Source organism: Phragmites australis, chromosome 7 (assembly GCF_958298935.1).
Source record: "Phragmites australis chromosome 7, lpPhrAust1.1, whole genome shotgun sequence".
NCBI classification, from domain to species: domain Eukaryota; kingdom Viridiplantae; phylum Streptophyta; class Magnoliopsida; order Poales; family Poaceae; genus Phragmites; species Phragmites australis.
In genome coordinates, this window is record NC_084927.1 from 26,220,448 (window position 1) to 26,231,906 (window position 11,459).

At 48.0% G+C, this 11,459-nt stretch overlaps 3 protein-coding genes across 3 annotated transcripts; 1 reads left to right on the forward strand and 2 right to left on the reverse strand.

The window, feature by feature from the left end:
* Nucleotides 1-1,826: 1,826 nt before the first annotated feature.
* LOC133923545 (FT-interacting protein 1-like) lies at nt 1,827-4,605 on the forward strand. The gene has a single exon (XM_062368829.1). The coding sequence runs from the start codon at nt 2,035-2,037 to the stop codon at nt 4,510-4,512; it is 2,478 nt and encodes an 825-aa protein (XP_062224813.1). The 5' UTR covers nt 1,827-2,034; the 3' UTR covers nt 4,513-4,605.
* A 283-nt stretch (nt 4,606-4,888) lies between these two features.
* Nucleotides 4,889-7,367, reverse strand: LOC133924409 (large ribosomal subunit protein eL6x-like). The gene is made up of 4 exons (XM_062369925.1): nt 7,053-7,367; nt 6,869-6,975; nt 5,333-5,514; nt 4,889-5,247 (listed from the first exon to the last, which is right to left on the reverse strand). The coding sequence occupies exons 1-4, from the start codon at nt 7,265-7,267 to the stop codon at nt 5,092-5,094; spliced, it is 660 nt and encodes a 219-aa protein (XP_062225909.1). The 5' UTR covers nt 7,268-7,367; the 3' UTR covers nt 4,889-5,091.
* Nucleotides 7,368-8,999: 1,632 nt separating this feature from the next.
* On the reverse strand, nt 9,000-9,746 carry LOC133923546 (uncharacterized). Its single transcript, XM_062368830.1, has 3 exons — nt 9,614-9,746; nt 9,442-9,518; nt 9,000-9,335 (listed from the first exon to the last, which is right to left on the reverse strand). The coding sequence occupies exons 1-3, from the start codon at nt 9,690-9,692 to the stop codon at nt 9,219-9,221; spliced, it is 273 nt and encodes a 90-aa protein (XP_062224814.1). The 5' UTR covers nt 9,693-9,746; the 3' UTR covers nt 9,000-9,218.
* Between the last annotated feature and the right edge of the window lie 1,713 nt (nt 9,747-11,459).

Genomic DNA, 11,459 nt, shown 5'->3' on the forward strand with positions numbered 1-11,459 from the left:
CAGTGGCTTGAACATGGTTTCTGTGTTTCTGCTGAGGATGTTCTCTACTCTTGAGGTTTAGCCATACAGTACATAACTGAAGTATAAGCATTGATTCTATTATCTGAATGCATGTTCACTTGTTCAGTAGATTCCATATTCTTTCCTGATCCAAAATATTAGCTGAAGAATGCATGTTTTCGTTATCTCATGCTTTGGCTATTTGGCATTTACATTAGACTGATAATTTTCATGTAGGGCACCTCATATTCTGTTTGCTGAATCCTGACCTGCTGGCGGCCGTAACACACCAAAACACTGATGACACCGGTCAGGAAAAACTCCAATTCTCCGTTCGTCTTGCAGGCAACTTGCGTTTACTTGTGCGGTTGCTTAAGAGGAAAACCTGGCTGCACATGTGCCTACACCCATCTTTCGACACCCATATAATTTTCAATTCCAAAGTACAACTTAAAACAATTTATTTATATTCTCATGTGGTCATTGCAACAACAACCGAATAATAAAAAGAAAAAAGACGAGCATCAGGACCTAATAAAAAATGTTGTTCATATGACTTAGTGCTAACTTTTGTGAATTCTGAACTTAACTGCATTTTGTGCTGATTCACATGGTAGACCCTAGCTGGTCGCCATTTAGCAATGCAATGATGATGTGTCCAGGCCTTATGATTTGCTCGGTAAGTTAATGAATTCACCGGAATTTCTTAACTAAAGGAAGCATGCAACCTTTGGTAAAAGCAAGCATACTTAACTATGGTATTGAGCAAAACGAGAATAAAAGAAGCCCTTGGATGAAATATCGAGAAACTGAAGGACCAACAAAGTTGAAAAGGCCTTGAGATCACATTAGTTTTATGAAAATTCAAATCTGAAGGAAGCAGTAGACCCTACATTGAGCTGGGATTTGCCCAACAGGAGCGAACAAATGATAAATGTCGTAAGGCCACAGCACTATTCCATTGCCACTGGTCAATATACTTAAATTGCAACGAGGAGAATAAAGCTCCAATGAGATAAAAATAAAGCAGCTTCTTTGGTTAAAGCAAACCAGGCGCCAAAAGCCTCTGAGTTGCTTTTGCTTTCAAGACAAATACGCACTTAGCTCTTTTCACTTGGTTCCATCATGTAGTTAAGTGTGTTTTGCTTACAATATTTTCCTATGATATGAAAGGCCTAGAATAACCTTTTAGGTTCTGAATCCTGTCCAGCAACAGGTCCACGTTTATGAGACCAGTTTTCATGAGCAGTAATTTTTTATGTCAGTATATATATGTTTTTAGCTTATTCTGCAAAATTCAGAATGCAATTTTGCATGTTGTGCAAGCCAACTAAATACTTCACTTCCAAAATTGACAGTATCTATTTTATTTGATAATTTCCATAGTAAGTCTTCGGAAAAAAACGAAAAACATAACCGCAATGATTATTTCAGCCTCCACCCGAATTACCATGAGTATTTTGACAGAAAATGAGCTTAAAGAACATGGCTTAAACTAAGTTGGTATACTACAATCTATTGATGGGAGCAGCCAGAAAAACAAATCCATGGTCTTCAGAATCTTGGTGCACATATTTTCTCTGAAACATACAAAATAAGATGTGAGCCAAATACTGATTCCATCTGAAATTAATTACCTGAACAGGATACAGAAAAGCACCAGCATATGCAGGCAGTTTCCTGAGAATAATCTCAGGAGTCTTCACAAACACTCCTGTTCCCAAGTCGTATTCAAATCTGAACAAATGCATCCCCACCAACAGGTGGACACATTGAGAGCGAAGGCCGTGACTCGCATCACATGATCCCATCTTTGCTCTGTCTCCATTCCCCGTATATATCGAACTTTTTGCAGCGAAACCCGTATCCACAATTGCTTCAAGCTTCTGCAAGAAAGTGCTTGTACAGTCCGTTGCTTCATGCCACCTTGCATGCCTTCCCTTGCCGGTGACGGGGAAGCCGACGGCCTAACCGACAGGCGGGCACATTGAGAACGAAGGCCCGGTGCAACCGTCTTTGCGGGCCTGGCCGGTCATGGCGTACCCGTATGTCTTCCGTGCGCAGTCGCCACCAGTGAGAGTGGAGGATCACAAGGTCAAGGACGCCGTGCCTGTGCCACAGGCCAGGGAGCAGTGGCCGGCCGGTGGCAGCAGAAGCGCGCGCGCACACGGCGCCGAAGCCGGGTGGCTGGGCGGACTTGGCCCCGGGGAGAGGCTGGCGAGCGCCTACGACCTCGTGGAGACGATGCGTTACCTGTACGTGCGCGTCGTCAAGGCGCGCGGGCTCCCGGCGGGCGCGGCCACCGGCGGGTGCAGCCCCTGCGTCGAGGTGCGCGTCGGCAACTACCGTGGCACGACGCGGCATTGCGAGAGGAAGGCCAGCCCGGAGTGGAATCAGGTGTTCGCCTTCTCCAGGGAGCGCGTGCTGGCCACGGCGCTCGAGGTGTTCGTCAGGGACAAGGACGCCGTGGGGCGCGACGACTGCGTCGGCAGGGTCGCGTTCGACATCGGCGAGGCGCCCGTGCGCGTGCCGCCGGACAGCCCTCTCGCGCCGCAATGGTACCGCCTCGGGAACGCGCGCGGCGAGTGTGGTGGCAAGATGGTGGCGCACGGCGAGGTCATGCTCGCCGTGTGGGTCGGAACGCAGGCGGACGAGGCGTTCGCGGACGCGTGGCACGCCGACGCGGGGTCAGTGCGCGGCCTTGACGGCGTGGTGGCCGTGCAGAGCACGCGGTCCAAGGTGTACGTGACGCCGAAGCTGTGGTACCTCCGGATAATCGTGCTCGAGGCTCAGGACGTCGTGCCGCCCGGTGCCGGCGGCATTGCCGACAAAGGCCGGCACGCCGAGGTCGTCGCCAAGGTGCAAGTCGGTGGCATGATGCTCAAGACCAGGCCGTGCACCACGAGGAGTCCAACGAGTCTGGCATGGAACGAAGAGATGGTGTTCGTCGTAGCGGAGCCGTTCGAGGAGCCGGCGGTGCTCATCATCGAGGCCCGTGTGCACTCCGGGAAGGACGAGATCGTTGGACGCTCCGTGATGCCGCTCGCTCTCTTCGAGAAGCGGCTGGACCGCCGTCCGGTCCAGTCGCAGTGGTTCAGTTTGGAGCCCTTCGGGCGTCCGGTTCGCCCGCCGGAGGCCATCTTCGCCGGCCGCGTGCACCTCCGTGCGTGCCTCGAGGGCGCGTACCACGTCATGGAGGAACCGACCATGTACGCCAGCGACACGCGCCCCAGCGCGCGGCAGCTGTGGCGACCGCCCATCGGCGTGCTCGAGGTCGGCGTCCTCGGCGCGCAGGGCCTCACCCCGATGAAGACCGTCGACGGCCGGGGCACGACCGATGCGTACTGCGTCGCCAAGTACGGGCAGAAGTGGGTGCGCACGCGCACCATCGTCGACTCATGCAGCCCCCGGTGGAACGAGCAGTACACGTGGGAGGTCTACGACCCGTGCACGGTGCTCACCCTCGCCGTGTTCGACAACTGCCACCTCGGCAACGCCACCGCCGGCAATGGCAGCAACGACGCCGTCAGGGACCAGAGGATTGGCAAGGTCAGGATTCGCCTCTCAACGCTTGAAATGGACAAGGTGTACACCAACGCGCACCCTCTCGTCGTGCTGCACCCGTCAGGCCTTCGCAAGAACGGCGAGCTCTGCCTCGCCGTGCGCCTCACCTGCCTCTCCCTCGGCAGCGTCGTGTACCTCTACAGCCAGCCCCTCCTCCCCAAGATGCACTACATACAACCCTTCACCATCCTGCAGCTCGACGCCCTCCGGCGGCAGGCGATGAGCATCGTGGCGGCGAGGCTGAGCCGGGCGGAGCCGCCGCTGCGTCGGGAGGTCGTGGAGTACATGCTGGACGCGGACTCGCACGTGTGGAGCATCCGGCGGAGCAAGGCCAACTTCTTCCGCGTCACGGCGCTACTCTCCGGTGCGGTCAGCACGGCACGGTGGCTCACCGACGTTTGCCGTTGGAAGAACCCGGCGACGACGATCCTCGTGCACATGCTCTTCGTCACCCTCATGTGCTTCCCGGAGCTCATCCTACCGACCATGTTCCTGTACATTTCCATGGCTGGCCTCTGGAACTACCGCCGCCGCCCGCGCCGGCCGCCGCACATGGACGCGAGGCTCTCCTGCGCCGAGGTGATCCACCCTGACGAGCTCGACGAGGAGTTGGACACGTTCCCGACGTCGAGGCCCAACGCCGTGGTGCGCGTGCGTTACGACCGGCTACGGAGCGTGGCCGGGCGGATCCAGACGGTGGTCGGGGACGTGGCGACGCAGGGCGAGCGGGTGCGGTCGCTGCTCGCGTGGAGGGACCCGAGGGCCACTGCGCTGTTCACAGGGCTCTGCCTCGTCGCCGCCACCGTCCTCTACGTCACGCCGGTCCGGGTTGTGGCGCTCGTCGCCGGGCTGTACGTGCTCCGCCACCCGCGGTTCCGGAGCCGGATGCCATCGACGGCCGGCAACTTCTTCAAGAGGCTGCCGTCCCGTGCTGACACTATGCTGTAGCCTGCATTTCATTGCGATCTGTGCATGCTGCGTTGCCTTGGACTATTCGGGTATAGTGTTTAGCTACATATATATGGATTCTGCTATGAACGCCACAGGGCCTTATTGCCATGATTCAAGTTCAGATGGCGCATCATGCACGGTACTGTATTGTGTGTCCACAAATGACAATGCTTTGGTTGTGAACAAATTATTGCACGCACATATCATCATATAAATAGTGCTGTATCACACTGTCCATACTCTCATCATTATGATTAAAATAGAGCAATCCACATCTAAACAGGGAATTCAGCAAATACCATCCCCTTAAGTTCAAGATTTCTTTTCTATTTCTTCAATACAAAATTGAAGGCCAGAAAAGAACGCACAGATATCTGCTCAGCGCCTCAGTACCGATTGCTTATATATTTAGTATTGTTGCAAAACATCACTAAATTAACCAGCAAAGTGTGACTCCACGAATGATTTGACAGTGATTTAAATGGAAACGAAAGGTTCGCCAGTCAAATACAAAATTCAAGAGGGCACTCAGACCAGGCAAAGTGACTTCAGAGCTAGTACCAAGCGCCAACTACTCTAGAAAACCATCTCGTGGGGCTTGTCCCCATCCCTGAGAGAGAACCGTGCACCAAGGTAGGTTTTCAGATCCGGCACAGCCTCAATAGCTTTGATCAGCTCGGCGTCCAGGGTCTTCTGGTCATCCTTCTTGAACTGTGGCAGGTCCTTGGTCGCCTGAAAGATACAGACAAATCCCATCTAAGTAATGGAATGCAAGGTTTATAAGAAAAGAAGGTTCAAATTATATATAGAAATGTACCTCCTTCTCTGCCTCGAAAAGTTCACCCTCAGTTTTTGTTGCCTTCTTCTTCTTGTCCCTTGCGAAGTACTTGTCATCATACTTCTCCACGTTAACACCAGAGATATCAACCTTTGTGGAGGTTGCAATGATGTAGGTCTGATTCACACGGCGGATTGGGACTCCGTTGATCTTAAAAGGTCCTGAAAGAGATGCAATATTAGTTCATACACAACAAAAAATATGATAAGAACATGCAATATATACAGTCCAAAGCATTAGAGTTTTGTGAACCAAGTAACAGGAGTTAACAACCAGCTTGCATATTAACGCTGTACCTTGGAGGTGGTACTAGCATGGCAGGAAATAAATCAAAAGCATATACTGATTATACTGCAGCATATACAGCTGATAGAGCAGATCAGGAATATATATGTTGCTGCACAGACATCAAATAGAGCTGTAACATTTGCAAGAGCAAATGATCTCATCAACATCGCTCCTAATTGCTAAATCTTACAGACAGACACCAAGTTCTAACATCTTGCACTAACATTCAAGCCTCAGGGATATCCATCTGTCAAAGGTGTTAACTTCGCGAATGCACGCACTGAAACTGTGTCAAGGGCACTCTAAAAGTCTCAAATGCAGTATAATATTTTTCTCAAAGTAAACAGTGTGTTGTACAGATTCTTAAGATAAGAATGAAACACTTGACACACCATGTATACCATCCATTCAGGATAACTAACAAACGGATACAAAGTTCTAACATCTTGCACTAACATTCAAGTCTCAGGGATATCCATCTTTCAATGTGTTGGAAATATGGAGACATTTAACCTATCCTTTTAAAAATGCAGGCCAAAGATCATGATAACTGAAAGAAGAAATCATTGCAATACATCTAGAAACTAACAAACTGCAAAGTTCATCCAAGCTACTCCCACTAAAAAGGGTCATGTGACAAGGGAGGAACTAAATTTGAACTAAAATTTTACACTGGCAAACAATTTCAACCATTCCAGACCAAAGTAACAATGCAATCACATTTTCTTCAGACTCAATTGAGATCTTTCATTTGCAAATTAACAAGTCCATAAAACTAATACCACTGCAATAAAATGATCTCAGAAATTTCAGTCACATCATACCAAAAAGAACATAGAAAATTTTCACGACCAAATAGAAGGACGAGAACTGGAGTAATGCCAACATCCTCAACTTCGTAAGTAATGCAAGCGGTTTTCTCTATCAAATTACACGACAATGCACAAACAGGTAGCATACATGGTGCAGATTTATACAGCAGACATCAAATGGCAAGGCAATGATAATTTAAAGATCGAGCATACTAACTCCAAGATGATTAAACTAACCAATGCTCAATCTACAACATTTCACTACAAAGTAACCCATTCCGTAAATAAATAACGCAATGTTAACACTCACAACATATTCAGAAAACACTAAATATTAAATTATAATACCGAACTGCACGAAGCAACCAAACAGAAATTAAAACTAAACTGCGCAAGACAAGCATCATGGGCATACCAGTGACAAGAAGCAGGCCGGATTTGAGCTGCTTGAGGAACACCACTCTCTTCCCCATGAACCTCCCGGCTAGAAGGATCAGAACGGTCCCCGGGGTGATGGACGACCTGCATCAGAATGCATCAGAATTCGAATCTCTGAGCAAACAAATCCAACTAAAGTGATGCAGAGCTGCCGCCGGGACCTGAGCTTGGTGGGCTTCGGCTTGCGGGTGCTTGGCTGACGGGGCTTCACGTCGTCGGCGGGGTAGAACTTGGGCTCGGCGGCCGCGGCGGGCTTCTCGGCCTTGGGGAAGGCGCCGCCGTGCTTGGCCTTGATCGCCCACAGCCCGCGGCGGTGGTACAGGTGCGACCTCGAGGCCTTCTTGATGCCCAGCGATAGCTTCGACGTCGGCGCCATTGGATCGGCTCGCGGCGACGGCGAGGAAGAAGGCTGTGGCGGTGGCGGCGGCGGCAGCGAGTGGAGGCGGAGGTGGAAGAGCAGCGAGCGGGGGTTAGGGCTCGCTTTTATATCTCGCGGCGGCGGGATATTTGTGAGGTGGTAAACCCTAGTTTTCGTGTGGAGCTGACGGACTGGATAATTGGGCCGCTCGGCCCATGTATTCTGAAGTAGTGGATGTACACTCTGTAGGATCCTCGAATTTTTTTTTATTTTTATATTCTTTAAATACAAAAATTGTAATATATATATGTCCGTTTTGAACTTTTGCAATTCTTCACCCTTCCAACAGATAACAGATTTTAAAAAAATAAAAATACAGTGTTCCAATTCTCTCAAAATTCAAAACACTGAAATAGTCATGCAAAATTTTGATTTTTTTTGTTGGTGTAGAGGGTGCTATAATCTAGCGCTCGAAAAAATATCAACGCAAACAATTACTTGTAGAAATAAAAAAGACAAATGTCAGCATCTTTGAAATTTGTCTGTAATTTTTTGGAGAGCTTGATGACAGTATCATCTACACCATAATTTGTTTTTAGAATTTTTCATGACTATTTCGATAGTGTTTTGAATTTTAAAAGCATTAGAATGTTGTTGTTTTTAACATGTCACCCGTTGGAAAGGCGACAAGCGGACGACAGGTATATAGAGTGCACAATTTCACAACGGACATATATATTTGTAATTTTTGGATTTAAAAATATAAAAATAAAAAGGTCTAGGATTCTCGCTGGACTGCTACTTCCTTTTCTTTTCAGCTAAAAATCCTTATTTTAGATTTTGAGATCCTCTCCACGAACTCGTTGTATTCGATTTATTTTTTTTTACGTATCACGTATATTTCGATACGTGCTCTTGCTGGTGCAATTGTAAATTGTGCTGTCAGCAAGTAGACATGTATCAGTTGCACCCCAGTTTGTGTTACACATTCTGCCAAAGTTTAATAAAAAATGACAGAACAAGAGCTATTCAAAAAGGCAAGTCATCAGTTGTGCTCTAGTTTTATTCTTGAGCACACCAGGAAAACCCATCGCTATTGACTGGCTGCTACTGCAGGCTGTAGGAAATCTGACAACCTTACGAACACCATACACATCCATATACAGAGAAAGCATATAAAATCAACCAACATCTTATACCCTCACTGATTGTATTCAATTTGATAGTGTAAAATGCACCCTCTTATACAGTTCTGAGTACATGAGGCGCCATTTAGTTAAATTACAGGAGAAAATGTTGAATAAGTTGTAAGAATGTATAAATCCTTTGCTGGAACAAGAACATACTGAGAATGTTGGCAAGGGCAAAAATGCTGGCAAATCAGGCTAGAGCAATCCTGAGAAAATGAACTCCTTTTAGCTTCGAGCCCAGCGACACATAGCAGGCCATACACATGCATCCCAGGCAACCCACAACTGGGCACAAAATGAACAAAGTTGCTTTCTTCCTGGAATGGAAAAAGGAACAGAAGTTCTGCTTCCTACATTCCAAACTTGAGCAATCAGGAATCAACATAAAAAGATGTTTGAAACAGGACAAGCAGCCCATTCATAAATCAAAATAAACCGAAAATCACATATTTTTTTTCAAAGAATGAACTAGCAACAAAACAAACTAGCAAGATTATGAGGGGAAGAACAACTCATATACGCCATCCATTGACACACTTATTATGAATTGTATTCCCTTTCCCTAACTTGGTATGCAAAAATAAAGTTTCGATGATAGCTCTGATACTGTCTCCCCTACAACAACACTAGAATCAAAACCCAAAGTGCATCATCGATCACAGATTCATCAACAACAAAAAAGGACACAACCTCGTAGGCCATCGTGCACTCCGGTTCACGCCCGACTGATCAAGATCAACCCCAGGAAGCGATGATCCTCCGCCGCCGCGCGCGCGAGATCACGGCGACTGGCGCCTGGGCCCCCGGCCGTGGTGGTGGATGGGATCCGGGCCGGTGGGCACCTCCCTCTCGGACTCCGCACCGAACCCCGTCGTGCTCATGTCCTCCTCCGCGACCTGCGTGCCGGAGAAAAACCCCAGGCAAGAAAGAAACCATCAAAAAGAGACACCATTTTTTTTTATCCTAGGCCGCAGCACGGCGAGGTGGGCGCCGTTCTTTTACCTTGGTCACGTCCGCCTTCTCCCGCTGGCCCTGCGCGGTGTCCATGGCCGCCATCTCGAGCCGTCGCAATGCCGGTGCTGCACAACCGGCGAGGGAGGGGGGAAGCGTCAGGTTTCGGGCCGGCGGCCAAGAACCAAGAGACGTGGTTTACGACGTGCGCGGCGTTACGTACCTGCCCGGGAGAACGAGGCGGCGGCAGGCGGCAAGCAGACCAGGAGGACGGCGACGGCGACGACGGCCGCATGAGCCATCCAGCCAGCACCGGCCTCAGCCTCACGCAAGGAAGCAGAGAGAGAGAGAGAGAGAGAGAGAGTGGAGGCTTTCTTCTCTGCTCCAAAACCTTCTCTGCCCTGCGCCGCAGAGTTGGTTTCGCGTCTGTTTGGGCTCAAACGGGAACAGGGAGGCGCATCGCATCGCAGCGCAGCGCGCAGGTGCTCCCCTCCGTACCACGGTCACCAGCCGCAGGGACACGTGGCGAGCATCGGGGCGCTCCGATCCCGCAAAGAGGCGACGCACGCCGGGCTCTTCCGCGCCGTCACGGCGAGTGCCGTATGTGGGCCCGAGCTGCAGTGAGAGAGCGGCTTGGGAGTGCCCAGGGATTTCTCGCCTTGGCGGCAACCGGCCGTCCCATCGCTGACGTCACTGACAGCTGGTGGAGGCTGGGTGTTGTTGGGCAGATGGTCAGAGTCATTGGACGATTTTTACAGCTGCTCGGATTCTTCTTCGCTTTCCCTTGAAATAGTAGAGACAAAAAAAAAAGGTTTGAACTACAAAAATATCTTCAACTTTTACCCTCACCAAAGAAAAACTCCTACCCTCACCTAAAGTGAAAATCTCGTATGCTTTGGAAATGGGCATCAGCAGTGACGGATCAGAACGAAATACTAGGGTTCTTTCTTTTTTTTTCTCATCATTATTTTTTTCTTCCTCTTTTATACTAAAAATTGAAAATGAGATTTGATACTTGATAGGCTCCCAAGTGCACTCAGAGTAGAGGACAGTCTCTATGGATCCAAGGCATCCGCCGCTATTAGTAGGAAAATATAGCCTTACCACTGTATTAGCATTAGACATGAAGCTCAGCATTAACAACATCATTTTAAAGCTACAGTGAGTGAGTATATGTAATCTCAAGTCCTCATGTGCAAGAGGGCATGCTAGCAGTACAATAGCTGGAAAACCGGTTGGAGCGATGAACCTCCTGGAGATTCAGCAACAACATGTTGTCATTTTTGAAATATTCTCTCCGTTTTTCAATACTTATCACTTTTAACCAAACACACATACCAAAAATAGTACCAATTTTAAATGAGAAATAACAAAAACGCTCTTAAAAACTAGCCCAAATATTCTACCGTAAATAAGTGGGTAAGAGATATATTGTAGAGATAAAATTGAAAACTACTCCCTCCGATTGCAAATGTAAATCATTTTAGACTTGTGCACAAGAATTAAAAAAAATAGATCAAATGACCTTATTGCCATTCATTTATTATGCATTGGAAAAGATAACTCATTCATTTATGATAGTAGTAGTATTTATTATACAAGGGCAAGATGAGAACAAGAGAGAAAAAAGTGCATAGAAGTTTGAGAATGACTTATATTTAGAGAATAGTTGAGAAGGTTAAAACGACTTACATTTACAAACAGAGGTAGTATGTCTTAAAAAAACGCAGTGGCAAGTATTTAAAAATAAATAAAATAATTAAAAATGATAAGTATTGAAAAATGAAGGAAGTATGAAAAAAAAAGGCGGTGTCAAACAGAATGCCATGCATGATCAATAACCTAGCTTGTTTTGTTTTCCTGATACCAGAAAAAGTACTACGAGTTTTTGACCGACAAGGAGTACAGCAGAGGCTTGAGCTTTTCAGTGTGCCAGGCAGGCAGTAGCTAGTTCCAAGTTTGAACAGCTGCAATGCATGTTTCATTATTGGAACAAATATGAATACAAGATCCTAAATCTCCAGTACTAGCACCATACCTTGCTTTTATGCTACCACTAGAGAGGAAAA

Excerpts from the sequence above, each read along its gene's own strand:
- LOC133923545 (XM_062368829.1), top strand. The coding sequence starts at position 2,035 with ATGGCGTACCCGTATGTCTTCCGTGCGCAGTCGCCACCAGTGAGAGTG.
- LOC133924409 (XM_062369925.1), bottom strand. The coding sequence starts at position 7,267 with ATGGCGCCGACGTCGAAGCTATCGCTGGGCATCAAGAAGGCCTCGAGG. Across the intron at positions 6,976-7,052 it reads CCGAAGCCCACCAAGCTCAG|GTCGTCCATCACCCCGGGGA; the intron begins GTCCCGGCGGCA and ends ATTCTGATGCAG. Across the intron at positions 5,248-5,332 it reads TTTTCGAGGCAGAGAAGGAG|GCGACCAAGGACCTGCCACA; the intron begins GTACATTTCTAT and ends TGTATCTTTCAG.
- LOC133923546 (XM_062368830.1), bottom strand. The coding sequence starts at position 9,692 with ATGGCTCATGCGGCCGTCGTCGCCGTCGCCGTCCTCCTGGTCTGCTTG. Across the intron at positions 9,519-9,613 it reads CGCCTCGTTCTCCCGGGCAG|CACCGGCATTGCGACGGCTC; the intron begins GTACGTAACGCC and ends CCGGTTGTGCAG. Across the intron at positions 9,336-9,441 it reads AGAAGGCGGACGTGACCAAG|GTCGCGGAGGAGGACATGAG; the intron begins GTAAAAGAACGG and ends TCCGGCACGCAG.